Here is an 18,892-nt window from a genome sequence, read left to right on the forward strand (position 1 = left end):
CGCCCTAGCCGTTATGCCAACTCCCCTCTCCATCTTTGAAAGACCTACTCGGAAACATCCCTGTAATTGTTAATAAAGCACTTGCTGTGGGTTTCATACTAGACTACAAACTCTCACTTCACTTATGTATAAACTACATAGCCACAAATACTCAATGGCAGCTATGTACCAAGCACTTGGTCTCAGTCCAAGAGCTTCAGTCCCTAGTCCAAGCTTTAGTTCTATCTAGACTGATTACAGAACTTCACTACTTACAGGCTTGCCGGCAATTAGTCTTATGCCACTAAAGGGCCACCCTGGACACTTTGACAAGCTATTCTCAAACACTAAAATGACAGATCAAACCTCTTCTGCTCTGGACCCCCTAAATTGACTATCGGTGGATAGAAAAGCCTTGCTAAGAACTGCATGCATCACCCGCAAAGCTTAAATATAGCATAGCACCCCCTCTTATCCAGTACCCTTATTAAATGTCCTGGGTAAGAACCAAAAATTGTGGAATAAAGAGGTGTGCTCTTTAGAGATGCCAAAATGCAAGAAACAAAAAAAGAACTTACTCTCAATCTTTGTGAAGTGCGGCACAAATCATCTAAAATAACATTTACCTGGCACTCAGATCAATGACTTCACACATTGCCTTCAAGAATGGTAAGAACTAAATTCTCTTAAACAGTCTTATCTACCGACCAAGTAACAAATCTCTAGTACTGGCTGACTCAAAATAAGCTCAGCCAGAATAACAATAGTCACAGCTAAGAACAACATCTTTACTCTTCTGTTAATTCTTGATGTTAAGAAACATTCTGATGAAGCCTTCTATTCAGATGTTACTGTGACATTCTTCTTTTATTTATGTATATATAGTGATGTTTGTTAATTAGTTTGACACTGTATGAAAAGCTCTCCTGGTGGCAGTCATGTGTTCCATACTATACACAACCTCAAATAAATAGGTAAAAATAATACTTTGCATTCTCTGTTCAATGGCATTAATTTGGAGTGGAGAGCAAACAAGTTACACTAGCTCACCAAGCACTCTTAAATCACTATTATGATTGGTATGGGGTTCAATTGTATTTTGTTATGATATTCCAAACAAATTAGCTTAGTTTCTACCAGGGGTTTGGTGGGGTTCAGGCATGAACACAGTTCAGCAGGCCCTTGACTTCAAGAAGACGGTAAGTGGCTTCTGCAGGCTATGGTTTGAAAAAGGGGTTGTACTGTATTACACCAGTCGATCACAAGAAAAGAGGCATGGGTGTACTTTATAATGAAATATCAGCTTATATCCTGAGATACAAAGTCTGTAATTGGTGGGCGAGTACCTAAGGCAGAGGTCTCCAACCTTTTCTGTAGTGTGAGCTACTAAAGGTCAAGCAACTCACACATTGCTCCTAGAGACCCCCACAACCAGCTTTACTGACTTAAAAAAAAGTTAATTATTAGTGGATGTAGACTTTGCGTATCAGCAACTTTCAACTTCTATATACATAACAATACAGACATTTCGTACAAGAACATTGCTGCGCTGTACAGTATTAGATCGGTAGCCTGAGAGACATGGTAACATTCCGTAAAATCCCTCCAGTCTCCAACCCAGCCTGAAGCCCTGCTGGCCTCGCCATCATGATAGCCCACAGCCATTTTTAAAACCCCCGTCCACCCGCCACCCCTCACTCCCCCTGCAACTCAATCCTAGGTAGTAGGAGCCATTGTGGGCCCGATAAAGCATCAGTTGGTCCACTCCACACTCTCCCCCTCCTTTGGTGCCCATGGGTCTAGGCGCAATGTTTCTCCAGACTGTCTATTCCAGCCCAGACCTTTCCATCGATGCCTGGCCCTGGTCCTCCCACTCCCTCCCCTACCTTCAAACACCGGCAGCAGTGATGTCCATTCGTCTGCGATTGGACTGCATTGTAGCCCTCTACCTTCTTCCTCCTGCAGCGTGTAATCATCTGCATATGCCCACTGTTCAACCTCAGTCTTCCATCTATAGTGGGGGGGTTCACCGGGGGATTTCCAGTGCATGGCTAGTGCTTGTCGGGCCAGCACCAGAGGCAAGTTTAAAAATCTGGTTCTCACCTTTGACAGTCTTGGATTTGGGGGACAATGCCAAAAGATATATTTCCCACAGGTCTGTCCTACCCAGTATATTCTCCAAGTCTGACACCACCTTCTGGAAGAACGGTGTAGCCACTGGGCATGACCAAGTCATATGTAAGAAGTCAACATCCGTTTCACTACATTGGGGCATTTCTGGTTTGGTGTACCCTGCTGTACGTTAAGGCATTGGGGAGTAAGGTATGTCATGTGTATGAAGATGAACTGGGTGTAACAGAATTGAGTATTATGTAATGCAGTGTGAACATGTTCCAAGGCCTGCTGCCACGCCCAGTCTCGCAGCCCTTATCCCAGGGCTGCCTCCCAACGAAGTCGTTAAAATGTAACCATGTCTGGAGTAGCGCCGATTTATAATGCCAGGAAACTATCCTATGATCATTCCCAAAAAGTAAGGACAATCTGCAGAACCTCGTTCAATGGCGGCTTCGATTAGCCCCGTTGCCACAAAACATGGACTACCCGGGTAACAGCTGCATACTTTAGGAACTGTGAGGCAGGCAAGCCAGTGTCTGCCGTGAGTTTGTCCAGGTTTCTCAGTTTGCCCTCTGCATAACAGTCCCCCACTGTGAGGATGTCTGCGGCAGTGCAGTCCCACAGTCTGTGGGCTGTGAGAGTGCCGCATCTAGGCGGTGGGACCCCCACCAGTGGCAGTGCCGGGGAATAGGGTCTCTTGTGACCCGATAACTTTGTGTATTTCTCCGAACACCATAGTGTGATCAGCATCAGCTGCGGCCGTGGCACCCTGTTGTGTCGATCCTCCTGCAGGAGAGCTTCAACTATCCACCATCTGGCTTAGCGCCATATTACCTCAGCTCCTCACAATGGCAGCCTGATTGCCAACTGGTCAGCCAACGCACATGCGCTACGATGTGGTACAACTCGAAGGTCGGGCTCCCAGGTCCTTCTGCCTGATCGGGCCCTAAAGGGTATGCAGAGATGCCCTACATATCCCCCTGCTATCCCCTACGGGCTCTCACATCAACATGTCTAATGACCAGAACCCCGTCCTGGGGATCCGTAGAGGAAGATACACAAAATAATAGAGCAATCTTGGCAAGATGATCATTTTTGTAAGTGCTACCCATGCCATCAAAGGGAGCTGCAACGCATTCCAAAAAGCCACACTATCCCTGTCAAAAATATTCACCCTGAGGTAATGGAACTTCTTAGGCTTCCAGGGGATACCACAGTCCCAAATCACCCGTAGAACCTCTCGGGCCTCACACACAACGAAGACACAAGACTTCTCCCAGTTAGTACACATGCCTGTCGCTTTGCCCAGCTGACACAGCATCAAGACCCCCCAGGTTATGCAAGTCTCAGCATGTCGTAAAAATAAAAGTATGTCCTTTGTGTACAGGGAGATATTGTGTTCCCTGTCGTGTAGCGGTATGCCCTTACCCCATCCCTTCTGTCGAATAACACCAGCAAAAGGCTCAATAGCCAAAGCGAACAGCAGGGGGGATAGTGAACACCCCTGACTCATGCCCCTGCGTATCTCAAGGGCTCTCAGATGTTTTGACCAGGCTTCACTCGAGCCTGCACCCTGCTTTTAAGCTGCGCTGTCAAATTTAGTCCAGTCAGGGCCTGAATTCAGATGGTGCATCAAACCCTGCATATACCGCTTCTGTAAGGTGTCAAAGGACTTATGTAAACCACTGCCTCTGGAAGGCCCTCCGAGGAGATCTCATCTAGTGCCTGATGTAGGCGCCTGATATTCAGAGAGGTGTTCTGGTGTGGAATAAAACCGATGTGGTCCTTGTGGACCAACAGGTGCAAGTGATGCTGCAGGCGTGTGGCCAAGACTTTGTTAAGTATCTTATAGTCGATGGTCAACATTGGCAGAGGACGATAAGAGGAGGTCCCCTCTAGATTTTTCCCGTGATTCGGCCAGGAGATCAGCAAAGTCTGTCGGCATGTTGGAGGTAAGGTTCTCACCTCCCAATCTGCCTTATACAGTTCAGACAGGCGGAGCATGAGGAGGGGGCCGAACATCTGATCGAACTCCACGGGGAGATCATCTACTCCGTGAGTCTTCCTGGTCACAATGTCCTTGATGACTTATCGGAATTCGGGTTCTGTAATGGGTAGACTGAATTCTTGGTCTAGGCACGTCAGGGATGAAGGAAGTGACCCACCTAGGGCCACCGGGTCACCTCGCAGCCTTCCATGCTAAATGAAGAGTCCGAAACAGTGGAGAATATACACCAATAATCAATTATTGTACACGCTCAGAGTGGGCTCCGTCTGCACAGTCTCAATAGAGTACTACAGAGGGAGCTGAGGAACAGTAAGCATAAAAACATGTTATATGCATTGCACAATTGATTAAATAACACGCCCACCGTGGAATTTCCCCATTTGACACAGAACAGATGTGGGCGAACAGCGAAAAGACAAAAAAAAAGGTTTCTACTGTTGTATCTTGCATAGCTCAGAACACTTTCAAGGCCGTTCCACTGTGGGTTACGATCAGACTGCCAGAAAAGTGAGATAGGACCTTTACCGAGAGAAAGCTATGCACTGGCACAAACATTTCTTCGTTGCAGAAACAAAACTCAGCAAGGAGCATTTCTCAGAATCGAGCAGGATTAGTTTTGAATAGTACATGAAATGGCGCCTGAAAAATAAAATGGCATAGCAAATGCTAACTTATACCTGGCATTAAAGAACATCAATGAGCATAATCCAACAGGGAGACTGGGAAGGGTTACAGCCTCCAAAAACCTGTTGATGGTGACTTCATCAGCGAGGCGGGAGCCACCATATTGGGTTTTGCAGTACTGCACAAACACGTCATGAATGTCACACCATGTGTGAAGGGGTGTGCCGTCGGTACCTGAAGTGTGTGGATTATGAGACCCTTACTCTCCGAGAAGACATACCACGCCAACAGCCTCCCCCCTTTACTACCCTCTGTATGTAACTTAGTTGTATTCTCCTTGTGGGAGAAGAATCCCAGCCAATGCAGTGTTTTGGCATTCTGCTTCCGCTTCTCTAGGAGCAGCCTGGGATCCACCCGCCCCACCTCCTCTTCATTGTATCGGCCGTGCCTGTTGACCTTCAACCACGATTTTAGGATCGGCCAGGAACAACAGCATGTACTGGAGGCCCATCTCCTGAAGTGCACGCTTCACCTCTGAATACGAAGTCCTCTGGCCCTGGACCGCCAGTGTATAGTTCGGGATGATAGCAATTGTGTTGTTACCAACTCTCTAAAGGGCTGTCAAGCAGGTCGCATGCAACAAAGTTTCCCTGTCTCTGTAGTTTTGAAGCCGAGCCACCACTGGTCGAGGCTGCGCACCAGATGATGGGGGTTTCACCAGCACAGGGTGCGCCCTTACCAGGACAAAAAATTGAGACAGTCCTCTGGGGGCCCCCTCAGTGTGAAACCACTCACCGAGGTATATCACCATGTCAGGCCCTCTGTCCCCTCAAGGAGACCCCCCCCACCTGAACGTTGTTGTATCTGTTGCGCCCCTCCGCATCCTCCACCAGTTGATCCAACAATTCAGCCTGCACAGTGAGGGCGACTACCTACTTCTTATCTACTATGGGATGCACAGTTAGGAGAGTGTTTTCTTTGGACTTCACTTTGTCCACAAGTTTGCAGTGATCGTCTCTAAGGATCGTCATATCTATTACCACTCTGTCTATCTTGAACGCCAGGGTAGGGGCCTTGTGGCATTGATAGCCTCTATTATGCAATCCAGTTTGTCGGGGACCTACCAGTGCATGGGCCCATTATCTTCCATCTGCGTCTCCCCCACATAAGGCAGTGTGGTGCCAGGGACTGAATGAGAATTCCCACCCCAGTCTCTAGTAGATCTGGTGCAGCCCATTCTGTGGCAGTGCTAGAGTCCAAGGTCTGTATACGGTCCAGCTGTCTAGGTAGGCGCTGTAGTGGTGCGACCCAGGCACCTCAACTCGGAGACTTCACGGTGGCCAAAGGCCAGGCATGCAAAAGGGTCACCGAAGGCAGGGGTGTGGAGGGCCCTGGTGTCAAGTCCTCCATGCCCAGGCACCTCCACAGATAGTGTCCCCACTATCAACTGGACTAGATGCTCAGTCAGGTCAGCCGGGTCTTCCCATAGGCACCAACCACTCCACCGCCAACAATACCTGCGAGGTCCCCCACAGGCCAATGGCGCTGACGCACCGTACAGTCTCTCAACTACAGGCAATCAGGCTGGGGCAGAGCCCACGATCTCCTCTGTATCCAGCCCCACACACCAGGGGTCTCCCTCGTGGTAGGGGTTTGTCTCGTCTGTGCAGGGGGTGCCAAAAGTGCTCACAGGGTTCCAAAGTGTAGTCTGGCACTGTGGTAAGGGCAGGACAGTGGCCCCTCTCCCTTGCCCGGCACCAACCTCCTCTGTCGACAGATGTGTCCCTTTCACGGACCGCTGTCGTCGGGGACCAGCCTGCGCGGCAGCTCAAATGGGTAGTGTTGGTCCCTCAGGGCTCATCAGTACCACTAGGTAAGTCCATGGGGCTTGGGCCATGGGTTTGCTGTCCCTCTCCGCCACATGCGGGCTTCCAGGCCACTCCACCACCTGGCACTCTGTTATGGGTGCTCCCGGCCCGTGTCCACTCCTACCAATACAGGGGGCATCACAGGGGACCCAGTAGCCCACAGTTACAACCGGCAACTGTTCAGCCGGGCCACCAGCGAATCACTATTCGCAGCGCAGCCACTACAATCCCCTCAGAGCTTGCAACCGCTCTTCCGGCCTGCTATCTGGGGTGGGTGCCCTCGGCTCGCATCCACTCACTGCTTTTTCTTAGGCTCTCCAGTACAGCCACTCACCGTTTCGGGCCAGATCGCGGGCCACACACCTTGGCTCGCATCCACTCACTGCTTTTTCTTAGGCTCTCCAGTACAGCCACTCACCGCTTCGGGCCAGATCGCGGGCCACACAACATTACTCTGAGCACTCAGCGCTGTCCACCTCATGCCTCGCATCATTCCCCCCAGCTGCCATCTTGAAGGCACGGCCCGAGGCTCACCACTGCCTCAAATGCTGGTACTTTGGTGGAATCCTGTGGAAGTCTCCAACCGTTTAAGGGCTTCAACGCCAGGCCCGTCCCATGCGGCTGGGTCCCGATTGATGCAGGATTACGGGTGGGTACCGCATTGACGGTCGAAGTGCACTAAAGTGTGGCCATTGGCATGCGTGTCTTGGCCACGCCTCCCTCTCCCTCCTTCCCAGCTTCCCTGACTTTAAGCCAAATTTTTATAGAGCCAATACTGTGGATTGAACAAAATACATAGAGTGCCCTAGAAACACTGATAAGAATGACTTTGGATTTGTGTTGTCACCATACTTTATAGTAGGGAGAGAGCGGAGTGAATTTGCAAGAAAATTAGTGCTGTTTTGAACTCACTGGAAGCTGATGCGATGGAAACGTTTTTATTTATTGAAATTCCCACTTGGAACTAAGTTCCTCTCTGCTGTGCATGTTCAAGAGTGAACTCCCTGTTCAACTTAAGAGCTTATTCATTATTATATAATTCACAGTTGCATCAACGTTGCCTTGAACGGTCTGACTTTTCTTTCTTGATTCAGCTTAGTTCCAGCGTGGAAAAAAGCTGAATCAAGAAAGAAAAGTCAGACCGTTCAATGTAACGTTAATGCAACTCTGAATTATATAATAATAAATAAGCTCTGAAGTTGAACAGGGAGTTTACTCTTGAAAATGCACAGCGTAGAGGAACTTAGTTCCAAGTGGACATTTCAAAAAAATAAAAGCGTTTCCATCTCGTCCGCTTCCAGCGAATTACAAACAGAAATACTTTTATTGCAAACTCACTCTATGCCACTCCAATACATGACCTCTATGCCACGCTTCTCTGACTCTCTACTCCACTCTTCGCCATTCCCCTCTGACACTCCACACCTCTCTCCTTATTGTGACTTGAGTTTTTACTATGCATCCTCACCTTAGTTACCAGTCTCTTGCTGCTCAGCCTATGTGAGTGCTGGAGTGCCTGGGGATGTAATGTAATGCTAGAGTGTGGCTGAGTTGCAGTTGGAGTGTGTGGGCTGAGCAACATGGATGCTGCTCCTGGTGTGGCTTCTTCTAATACTTACCATCATACTTCTATTACCTCTAACTAAGACTTCTTCTATAACCTACACTACTGGCTACTAGACTACTTGATTACGAGCTCCCAACTTCGTTTACAACACTCCTCTACCCCACTAACTTTTATCCAAGCAGAACAGCAGCCAAGCTGGTGTACAACATGGCTAAAACACATTAGCAAAGCCAATAGCTTTTGCATAGGCGAGACCTATTGGCTTCACCAATGCTTGTTCTTTAATGGCCTCCTCTAGTTCTGCTGACTCTACATCAGTCGCATACTTCCTATCCTGACATTATTTGTAGAAGTAGGATGGGAAAAGCACCATCGAGTCAAAAATAAAAAAATGATCACATTGTGAACAGTCGTAAGGTTCTGGGCTCAAGAAAATCTGTCTGTCCATAAGTTTTGACCTGTGTATGCGTGACTGCCAGGCCAAGACCGCGGACCACACGTTCGCAATATTCTTGTAAATGTATACATGCATACTAGAGCAGTCGATATGCAACTCTTCTACCTAGGCTTCAAATTCTAAGAGCCATGAGGGTGGAGTGGATGGCTTGTTGATGTTCACAGACTTCCTCCTTTCACCTATGGAAACTGCAAAGATATGCATTGGCCTTATAGTGATTGTGCTTGGAATGAAGCACAGAATGGTAGATCTACCTCTAAGTAACAGGTACACATCTTAGAGTGCTCTTGATTGCTAACAGACCCATGAGGGACGGACTGCTGAGGGCTTGAAGTGCTTCCTGTGAGCATTCGCTATTCCCTTGCACAACCTTGGCAACAACGAAGGGATGTGCAGTAGAACATCCCCTGCTGCATTGTATTGACAATTAGAGCTTCAGCAATATCTAATAACAAGTTGTTTTACATGTAACGCTTCATACACACTTTTGCTGATCTGTAAATAACAGATATTACTATTATTTAACTTCTGGTACACAAATCACCCACCTATGGAAGGCTGGACAGTGGCGTTTGCAAAGGCGGGATTCGAACTTGAGATCTTCTGATGAGAAAAAAAGGAAGGTGCACTCCATCACGAGTCCTATAAGACCAACACCAATATTTGGAAATAATTTTCTTCTTTTATTCGTAGTCTTGATTAAAAGATAGGCACACAGCCAACGCGTTTCGTTCCCTTGTGCCTTGGGAACTTCGTCAGGGCTTTCTATAGGTGTCAGGAATAGTCAATATAACCCGAATACGGAGTGTTTAATCAATGAAAAATCAAGAGTCTAGAATTTTTGTTCAAGAACACCAGTATAAACGAGTTCTTTAAAAATATATAAATGGTTTATGCCTCCAATATAGCGATACTTCAATATTATAGCCTTGAACAAAATGGAAAGGTCTCCAAAGAAATCTGTCTGGTTCTTTCTAACGGAGGCGCAGTATGATAGCTGTTAACCCCAATGTCAGCAAAAGAGATCTTCTGATAACTGCCTTTGTCAGCGGCCATTGTTCAGCTCACTAAGGCATCTCCCCAGGTCTGTCTTTATCCCACTGCTGGGCCTGTGATCACTCTGAGCCATAGATTCTGCTAGGACAAAAACTGAATTGTGGATCTTGCACATACTCTGATTTCTTTACTTGGGTGCAAACGAACCATTTAGGGATATAGTGCTTAGAGTGCATTTTTAAACACTTTTAACCTGAAACTGGTGAACTTTAGGCTCGACCTTCCCTCGTGATTTGCATTACAATCCCATCTATGTAAATATAATGAAACCATGTTGTGTTTCAATAAAAGAATGGTTTATATCTTAATCAGAAGTGTAACAAAAGTATTACAGACCAATAGAAATACTATCATTCATATAAGTGCAAATGTATAGAAGATACTTTACATTAGTAACGAAAATACAACGGTGTTTTAAATCTGTGTAAATCAAATAAAATGAAAGTATGTTGTATATCAGTTGTTGGAAGTCTGTGATTAAATGCAGTTGACTTCGAATTGTTTATATAATGCAAATAAAAAACTTTAAACTCTTCTAGCTCCATCAGTAAAATATTGCCCCACGCGGCGTGTCCTTTATCAGAGCTTTATCAGTACACTCATCCAGTCCTTGTCTGTCTGTCCCAAATAATCTAGTCTTCTTGAAACTGTGCTGGTGTTCAAGGGCAAGGACACACTTGCAATAAACCAGACTTGAGTAGTTACTGGGAGAAAAGCAATCATGACATCACACAGGAACCTCTTGCTTTTAAGTTGAATTTATTAACAACACTTGTAGAGCACATGGTATATAACTACTTCAGACTCACTGCAGGGAAGCCATATACTGTAGATGGGTGGAGAAGTAGGGCTTTGGGTAATGTGGTGGACCTCTCAGATAAAAGGGATGGCCTTTGTGGACAGTGGTGGAGAGTCCAGAAGGATTTGTGGATATGAATAGACCTGTGTGATTTCACCCCTATAATAAAGAAGAAGTGGCATTCAAAATGACAGGTTGTCCAGTGATTCCCTGTGTTACTTAGACGTCATTTTATAGCGTTCTTGCTGCAATTGTATGTCCTCACAGTGCTGTTTGTGTCCAGTCCTTTCTCACCCTAATTTTGAGGATTCTGACAAAGACCGAATCTTACTGGGTTTTAGTAGAAGCTGTGATAGCAGTAGTGTATTTGTGGTTCTGTTGTTGATTATGATACGTTTGTCTTAATAATTGATGGATTATGAAGTTTAATGGTGGTGGCAATGCCAGGTGCTCTGTTGGTTATCAGGCTTGTCCATTGGACGGCATGTTGTCAAGTGGGTGTGTTAACTTCAGTTATTTGTGATGTTAGGCAGTGCTTAATTTGAGCCTTTGCTCTCCCTGTGTTCAGCACCGGCACTTTATAGTCAACACTGGCACTTATGACAGCCGACACATAGTGGCGGTGTGTGTCTAATTTTGTGATGGGCACAGCAGTTCTTTAATAATTCAATATACAACAAAAACAACTATTACCTGCCACCCAAAGCTATAAGAATAGCTTAGGCAGAAGGTATAAGGATTCTTTGATGTATATTAAAAGTCTGAATTGTCAAACTTGTAGGATTGTGATGGTTAGTAGTTGTGTTGGTACTGTCATTTACAGCACTGGGAGGGACAATGGGTGGTGCAAGCTGTAATGGTCTCTTGACAAGGGCCCTGGCATTTGTTTTTTTATTTTATTTTTTATAAATGATGCACTGGTTGGGAGACAAGATAACCATCCACTTGCTTATTTAGGCTGTGTTGGGTATGGTGAAGGAAGTTCTGGTTAATGTATTGGTGTGTTGCTCAGTGTCTGGAGTATTTGGTATGTCATTTGCTGTTGTGAACACAGCAGTACCCAACTGTTTGGCGTGTCATTGATATGTTGCATGTTTGTCATGCCTTCTGTCTAATATGTTAGTGGATGTTTTGTGTGTTTCGTATCGAAGTGGTTTGTGCTGCTGTAATCGGGTTGTAATCGGTGTATATGGTACATCTGTTTGATGTGTGTATTTGTCCTGTCTAATGGGTTGTTTCATTTTCTCTTGATTGTTGTTTCCTAGTGGTGAGTGCTGCTGTGAGCCTGTTAATATGCAACTACATGGTTGTATATACAGCATTACTCAGCGCCACCACAGCATCACCTCATCACCAGGATCACTCAGCACCACCTCAGCATCAGCACAGCAATACTTCTGCATCAGTACACCACCAATGCAGCACCCACTTAGCACCAGTGCAACCTCACAACAGCATTAGCGCAGCACCACGTCAGCACCATTGCAGTATCACCTAATCATCCATTCAGCACCACCAGAGCATCACTCAGAATACACCTCCGCACTAGCATTCCTCCACCTCAACTCCAACTCCGTATCACTCAGCACAGTGCAGCACCAGCACAGCATCACCGCAGCACCACCTCCGCATAACTGCAGCCCCACCTCAGCGTCAGCACAGCACCACCATTGCACCACAACTGCAACACAATACCACCTCCTCATCAGTGCACCACCTACTCAGCACCACTTCGACATCAGCACAGCGCTATCTCAGCTTCAGCACAGTATTATCTCCACATCAGTGCACTACCACCAGCATAGCCCCACCTCAGCACCAGCACAACCCCATCTTATCATCAATTCAGTGCCAATGCAGCGCCACTTCAGCATCAGCGCAGCACCACCTCCGCATCATCAACACATCACCTCAGCACAAAACCAAGTCAGCATCACTCAGCACCACCCGAGTACCAGCACAGCACCACCCGAGTACCAGCACAGCACCACCACCGCAGCATCGCTCAGCACCACCACACTCAGCATCCCTTGAGCACCACATCAACATTAGCAGAGCACCACCTCATCAGTGCACCACCATCAGCCCAGCACCACCTTTGCATCAGCACAACAGCATCAGCACAGCACCATCTCAACATCAGCACAGCACCACCTCTTCATCAGTGCACCACCACTAGTTCAGCACCAGCACAGCACCAATGCAGCACCCACCTCAACCTCACCACAGTACCACCTCTGCATCTGTGCACCACCACCAGCTTAGCCCTACCTCAGCAGCAACGTAGCACCAATGCAGCACCACTTCAGCATCAGCACCACCTCCGCATCAGCGCAGCATAATTTCAGCACAGTACCAACTCAGCACCACCTGAGCACCAGCACGGCACCACCACCTCCGCATGACTCAGAACCACCACAGCATCATTCAGCACCATCACAGTACCAACAGCATCTCTCAATACCACAACAGCACCACCTCTGCATCAGTGCACAGGTGCAGCCCCACCACAGCATTAATGCAGCACCAGCGCAGCACCACCTCAGCAGCAACGAAGCACCACTTCAGCATTAGTGCAGCACCACCTTAGCACCAGTGCAGCACCAACTCTGCATCAGTCAGAACCACGGAAGCACTAGCACAATACCACCTCAGCAGCACCAAAGCATCACTCAGCACCACCTCAGCATAACTCAGCATCACGTCAGTATCACTCTGCATCACCTCAGCACCGTGGCATCTGTTGATTCTCCCCTAGTGTCTGTCCACTGCTCGTGTTGATATTCAGGTACTATTTCCCATCCTCCACCCTCCTGTTGTTTATGCCCCCATAACAAACAAAAACCATAAAAAACAAGCATTAGAAAAGGCACGAAGAAGTTGCCAGCATTGCAAGTACAAAGACACTAGATGGCACTTTTTGGTTCATTCTGTTTTTAAATAAGATCGTTCAGTTGTGCATAATGTCTTCTTGGTTATATAAAAGGTAACTAAAATGCTTGTAACACTTTTTTATTTTAACTTTTCAACATAATGCACAGCAGCCACACTGCTCTACAACATAGCTTATAGAGACATGGCCAAAGCCAGTAGCTCTGGCTAAACAATTACAAGGGCCCAAGGTGGAGACCTATTAGCTATGCCAATGCTCGTTTCCTTTTGTCACTGTTTTACCATGTGTGTTTTTGTCCTCCTTTCTCCTTGTGCTGACTTGCTCTCTGTTGCTTTGGGTCAAATGTGAAAAATAAGCCTTGGTTCATAAAAATTAGAGCCGCTGCTCACCACCTGCGGGCACTGGCGCAGATTAAACTCTGCTTTCTAACAAATGGTCGCTTCAGCCTTTCTAAAAATCCCCTCATGTTTAAGGTACTTTTAAATAGGATGAATAAAGAATGTTTTTTTGTTTTTTTTTGCAGGAGGCCTCTGAGCTGTCCTCTGTCAAGCCCCAGCTGGACCGGCTGGGCGTCCCTCTCTATGCTGTTGTGAAGGAGAATATTGGGACCGAAGTAACGGACTTCAAGAAGTATTTCAAGGGGGAAGTCTACCTCGATGAAAAAGTGTGTTCCTCTCTCACACTCTTATTTTTCTGTGTGTGTGCTTTTGTAACAGTTAGCCTCTGCGTCCCACCCATAGATGCCGTCCCACGTATAGATGCTACGATACCTTTTTCTGATGGGTCAAGGCTTAGCAAACGTTTGGCACAGGGTTTGAGAGCATTTGGTAGCTTCAGAAGACCCCAGTTCACAAGTTCTTCTTCATTGTTGGTAGTAGTCACCATGTCAGTGTGTCAACAAAGCTGTGGTTCCCCCTCACCATGAGTAGGCCTGGGTGTGAAATTCTGCTCCGCTCACGGAGTTTGCAGAGCTTTTCCTGCTCCTCGCTCCGCATAGTGCAGAGTACCGAAAGAGTTTTTTTCCTCGCTCATGCTCGCCAATGTTAGGTTGGACTCCCCCCAGGCCAAACCATGAGCCTCAATGCTCCTGCAAATTTCTGCACTAATGAAAGCAAAATCTTCCACATCCAGCTTATAATAAATAGATTTTCCAGTCACTGTAACCAGCATAACAAGTGAGTCACAAAAAGGATCAGAAGAGACCATGTCTCAGTTGGAGTCTCGAGTACCTTTTCAGAGAGAAGATTTATGTTATTCTGTATGATACGAAGAAGCACGCATTGCTTCTACCTGAGTATGGAAGCACAAAATGGCCACTGGATCAAATCTTACAGTAAGCCTGGAACTACATAGTATGTAGCTCGTGAGCATACAGTGAATCTCGCTATTTGGAATATGCATAATTTTTCGTCTCTAAAAATGGCATTCTTTACCAACCTCCGAGTATAAAATCTACTGTGCTCAAGAGGATTCTTTAGAATTGTCAGGTGTGGATGATAATTCTGTCAACCATAGGATGCATGCACAGACTTGCCGAAATAAACCTGTGCCTGTTCGGTTGGAAGTGGTGGTCATGTAGAACCTGTATATTCTTCTTCCCCCTGAATACATCACTTTGCATTAATTGTGATCACTTGTGAAGTTGTGCAGAATTTTAAGTGCCCATCTCGTCGAGGTCCTGTTTGCTTGCAAATCAAGTTGACGGATGAAGGTAGTGGAATTTGTTGTAGGCCGCCATGGCATCCATCCTTCCTAGAGTTTATGGTTTGTTTTAACCTAATCCAAACCAGAACACTGGCCTAAAGCCACTGCTTCACGTCTTTTACCTTTCATTCAGAATGCAAATTTGTGAAGCTTTTCTGGCGTGAGTTCTACACCCCATTAGCAGCGATTTTCCATAAGATAATTTTCAAAAGTAATTGTGATTGTTACCGTCTACTTTAATTGTTTTCTTTTCCTGTATGATATGCTACAGGCCACATGGGGACATACACCATATCGCTTCTGTTGCAGTATGACAGTAGCATGGGGTGCTTTAGAGGCTGCCGGTAAACTGTGATGCCAGGGAGCCCCCCCCCCCCCCCCCCCCCCCCCCCCAAAAAAAATGGCAGATACCCGCAGGTGAATTCTGAGACTCCAAATATAATTATTTGGCCCCTAACGGGTTGTGAGAGCAGAGTGGAGATAAGAGAGAGTGGAGTGCTCAGTCTTAAAATCCCCAAACAATTTCGTCTTTAAAGTGCTTACTGTGCATGTGTATATTGCTTGCCCCCAGTACATCCCCTTTACTACATCGGCTGTAGTTAAATCCAGTGATGCAGCAGCCAGGGAGGTTCAACCATAAAGCCATTTCATGCTGTGTGCCTGGCTACCTGTCACATGACTTAGCTTCCCATTGTAAGTTTTTACACAACCATACATACTGAAGTATTGTGTTCAACTGTCTCCATGCAGGACGCTTCCTACCCAGATTGACAGCGTGGTGAATTAAATAGAAAGATGAGCTTTCAAGAAAGAGCTGCAGATGGGCTGGTGTGTTTGTAGAGTGTGTTTGTTCATATTAGTGTAGTTTTGTATTGTTATATTCGGGTTCTTATAGTGGGAAAGCCCCACAAGCATCCAAGTATGAGTTCACATTTATCGGTTAAATACATTTTGAAGATACTCTTTGAGACTTCATTTTTTCATACAGTACAAAAAAATATAAATCAAAGTGGATAAGAAGAGCAGACAATAAACATGGGTAAATACAAATGCCATAAGACACGAGCCCTAATTATAAAGTTAAATAAAGCATTGCAAAATAGATTTGATTCCAACAGACAGTGGTCTCTTCCTCTACTATTCTGATGCACGGTGCATGAATTATAATGCTAATGCAAAAATATAACAAACAAATGTTGTATCGGCAACATCATTTTCTTTTTCATCCAATGCAAAATTCTTTTGTCCCCCTCTAGAGATGTTTCTATGGCCCTTTCATGCGCAAAATGGCCTTTTCAGGCTTTGTTCGCCTGAGTGTGTTGAAAAACTTCCACCGGGCATGGAAGAATGGATTCACAGGCAATTTGGATGGAGAAGGCTTTATCCTTGGTGGAGTCTTTGTCATTGGCAGCGAAAAGCAGGTACTGGTTAATAATTTCCCCCCTTCCCAAATTAAAATGGAAATCTTATAGTAAAATATGTTCTGCAGCATCTAACAGTTTGCTATAGTAAATGGTTCTATATTAAGGTACACCGATGTCCAGAAAACCCCTTCCTCTACATTATTGAGAAGTTTTCTTTGGGGAATGTAACATGGCAGGTTTTCTCCGCATAAGACATCAATGTTGTGTATTTCTGTATGTGTTGGGTTGCCTTGGCCTTATCCCCTGTGAGAAGTAAAGACCCACTGAATAGTTCCCATGCCCACAGCATTGAAGTATTTGTGCCAGTGGGTAGCTTACTTTCAAGTTTGAACTTCCTTGGGGAGACAGTGTTTCGTTGTAAGGAAACAAGAAGTAAGAAGGTAAAGTGCCTTTCGTACAGCGTCCATGGCCTAGTGATCTGTCCTTTCATCACTCCACCAGAGCAAGCAAGAGATGCAGGTCCATTTTAATAACCGAATGTTGAACCAGCGTGTTACCTGTGGTCTAACTTCGAGACCACTATATTCCCAAACTTAATTCCAGGTGGTCCCTGAATCTGAGTCTGAAACTTGTACCGGAAAGTGTTCTATCTGACCAAGCTTTCCTTTGTCGAGGCTGAAGGCTTTCTGTGCACATCGTTGGACACACTGCACCGGTATCGAGTTCAAGCCATCTGTGTTTTATTTGCATTCAGTTTGCACTGCAGACAGTGGAAGTCGATGGTTCCCACAAATGGTCAACGGCAACAGCCCTATCCTCAAGAACCGTTGACTACCAGAAGCTTTATCCTTCCTCTGTTAGCAAACATCTGTAAATAAATTGACACGCATTGGGAGGAGATAAGTTTGCAGCTTTCTACCCTTCCTCCCAGAAAGGCACTGCTTCTTGTAAAGACTCCATCTTGGAGCGGACCGTACCCATTTTTGCAGCAGTGGTCGATTGACATCTGTCCAGTGTGTCGTCTACAATCTTTGGCTTTCTTCCAATGTTGTATGGTGCCCCAGTGCCCATAACCAGCCTAAGCTAAACATGCTGCACTGCCAAAGTGGGCAGTTACATGGTTTTTCCGATTTATATAGCGCAGCTGAACCAAATAAACAACTGGGTTCTTTATATAGAACATATGGTAAACAGAGGCTTACGCCTTTTAAACAAGCTTCCCTTTTGTAGTCCTTGAGCTTTGTAGTGTTCTGGCTACCTAACTTTTTTTTGTGTGCATATTCTTGTCTCAGCATTTGTACCAAAGTTTGTTCTTTTTAATTTCATGTTATACATAATAAGTAACGGTTTGACAATTGCATTTCGTCAGTCCACAATCTAATTACAAGCTATTCACCAGGAGCTTGCCATATATGGAATACACGTCTCTTTTCAAGTGACATGCTTACTGGTATTCCTCACAATGGCCATTTATTCATTATATTCCAGGATAACTTTTCTAGCTCGTGTTTGAGGCATCAGTTTCGCAGTATTCTACATGCTACATAATCCACCTTAATGCTTTGCAGTTTTTTTGCATCATGCCTAACTAGTCTTGTTCATAACTGCTAGTGTATCTTTTCTAATTAATTTTTCCTTGCTTGGAAACTTGTCTTTATGGAGTCCATATTAGTCAGGAGAAGTGTCAAGTAAGTTTCGTTTTTTCATTACAGAAAGATCATATCTTAAGCTATAGTTCGTCAAAGTGCAACAGGCACTTCTCACAGCACATGACCACCTCGCATTTCGCCCTCAAAAATGCTTTGTTTGTAAAAATAAATTTGAGCATGGCTGTGACGTCTTTAGCATAATCCAGTAATGCAATTAATGGGGATGGTGTTAGTGTGCAATCGGTCTCTGTATTAAGTTTGGCAAATGTGGCATGCCGATAGGTTGCTATTCTGAAACAATGCCATGCCAAGTGTGAAAAATCTTTCCTAGGGTCCATGCACCTTCCTCAGCTACAGACCAAAAATGTGCAGATGAGCTGGTGTGTAGTAGATGTGCGGTATTAGTTTGAAATGTAGGAGTCAGTGTTTACTATTCAAGGAGACTGCCTGTGTGTGGTCACAGCACTACCTTCAAGGTGCATCAAGCAGCTCCTCTCTCAAAAAGGCCTTCAATACACTCCTGCTCCCAATTATTTATTGATTTCCATATATAATCTGGTGATAATATGCTTCAGGTTTAAATTTTATGAGTGAGGTGGTTGTTATGGCGTGATTGAGCACGGTAATGTGAGCAGTTTGCTCTCAACATGTCACTTATTTAATGACAAAGAACAAGTCCAAGTGGATGCATGGTCTTGTGCCATTTTGAATTGATCAATATTTGTTGGAACCACCCACTTTCGGAAAAGCATTGGTCCTTTATGGATCAAGCTGCTCCGGGCTCCAGCATTTGGGAAGACGTCTGGTTA

General features: G+C 45.6%; 1 protein-coding gene across 3 annotated transcripts in view; it reads left to right on the forward strand.

Moving 5' to 3' along the window:
• PRXL2A (peroxiredoxin like 2A) overlaps nt 1-18,892 on the forward strand; it is a 228,329-nt gene that overhangs the window by 187,484 nt on the left and 21,953 nt on the right. For all 3 annotated transcript variants that reach the window (XM_085608105.1, XM_085608113.1, XM_085608116.1), the window contains 2 exons: nt 13,890-14,030; nt 16,327-16,491. In XM_085608105.1, coding sequence (XP_085464231.1) covers nt 13,890-14,030; nt 16,327-16,491 — 306 coding nt within the window. The remainder of the gene's footprint in view (nt 1-13,889; nt 14,031-16,326; nt 16,492-18,892) is intronic.

Source organism: Triturus cristatus, chromosome 1_2, assembly GCF_964204655.1.
Source record: "Triturus cristatus chromosome 1_2, aTriCri1.1, whole genome shotgun sequence".
Taxonomy (NCBI): domain Eukaryota; kingdom Metazoa; phylum Chordata; class Amphibia; order Caudata; family Salamandridae; genus Triturus; species Triturus cristatus.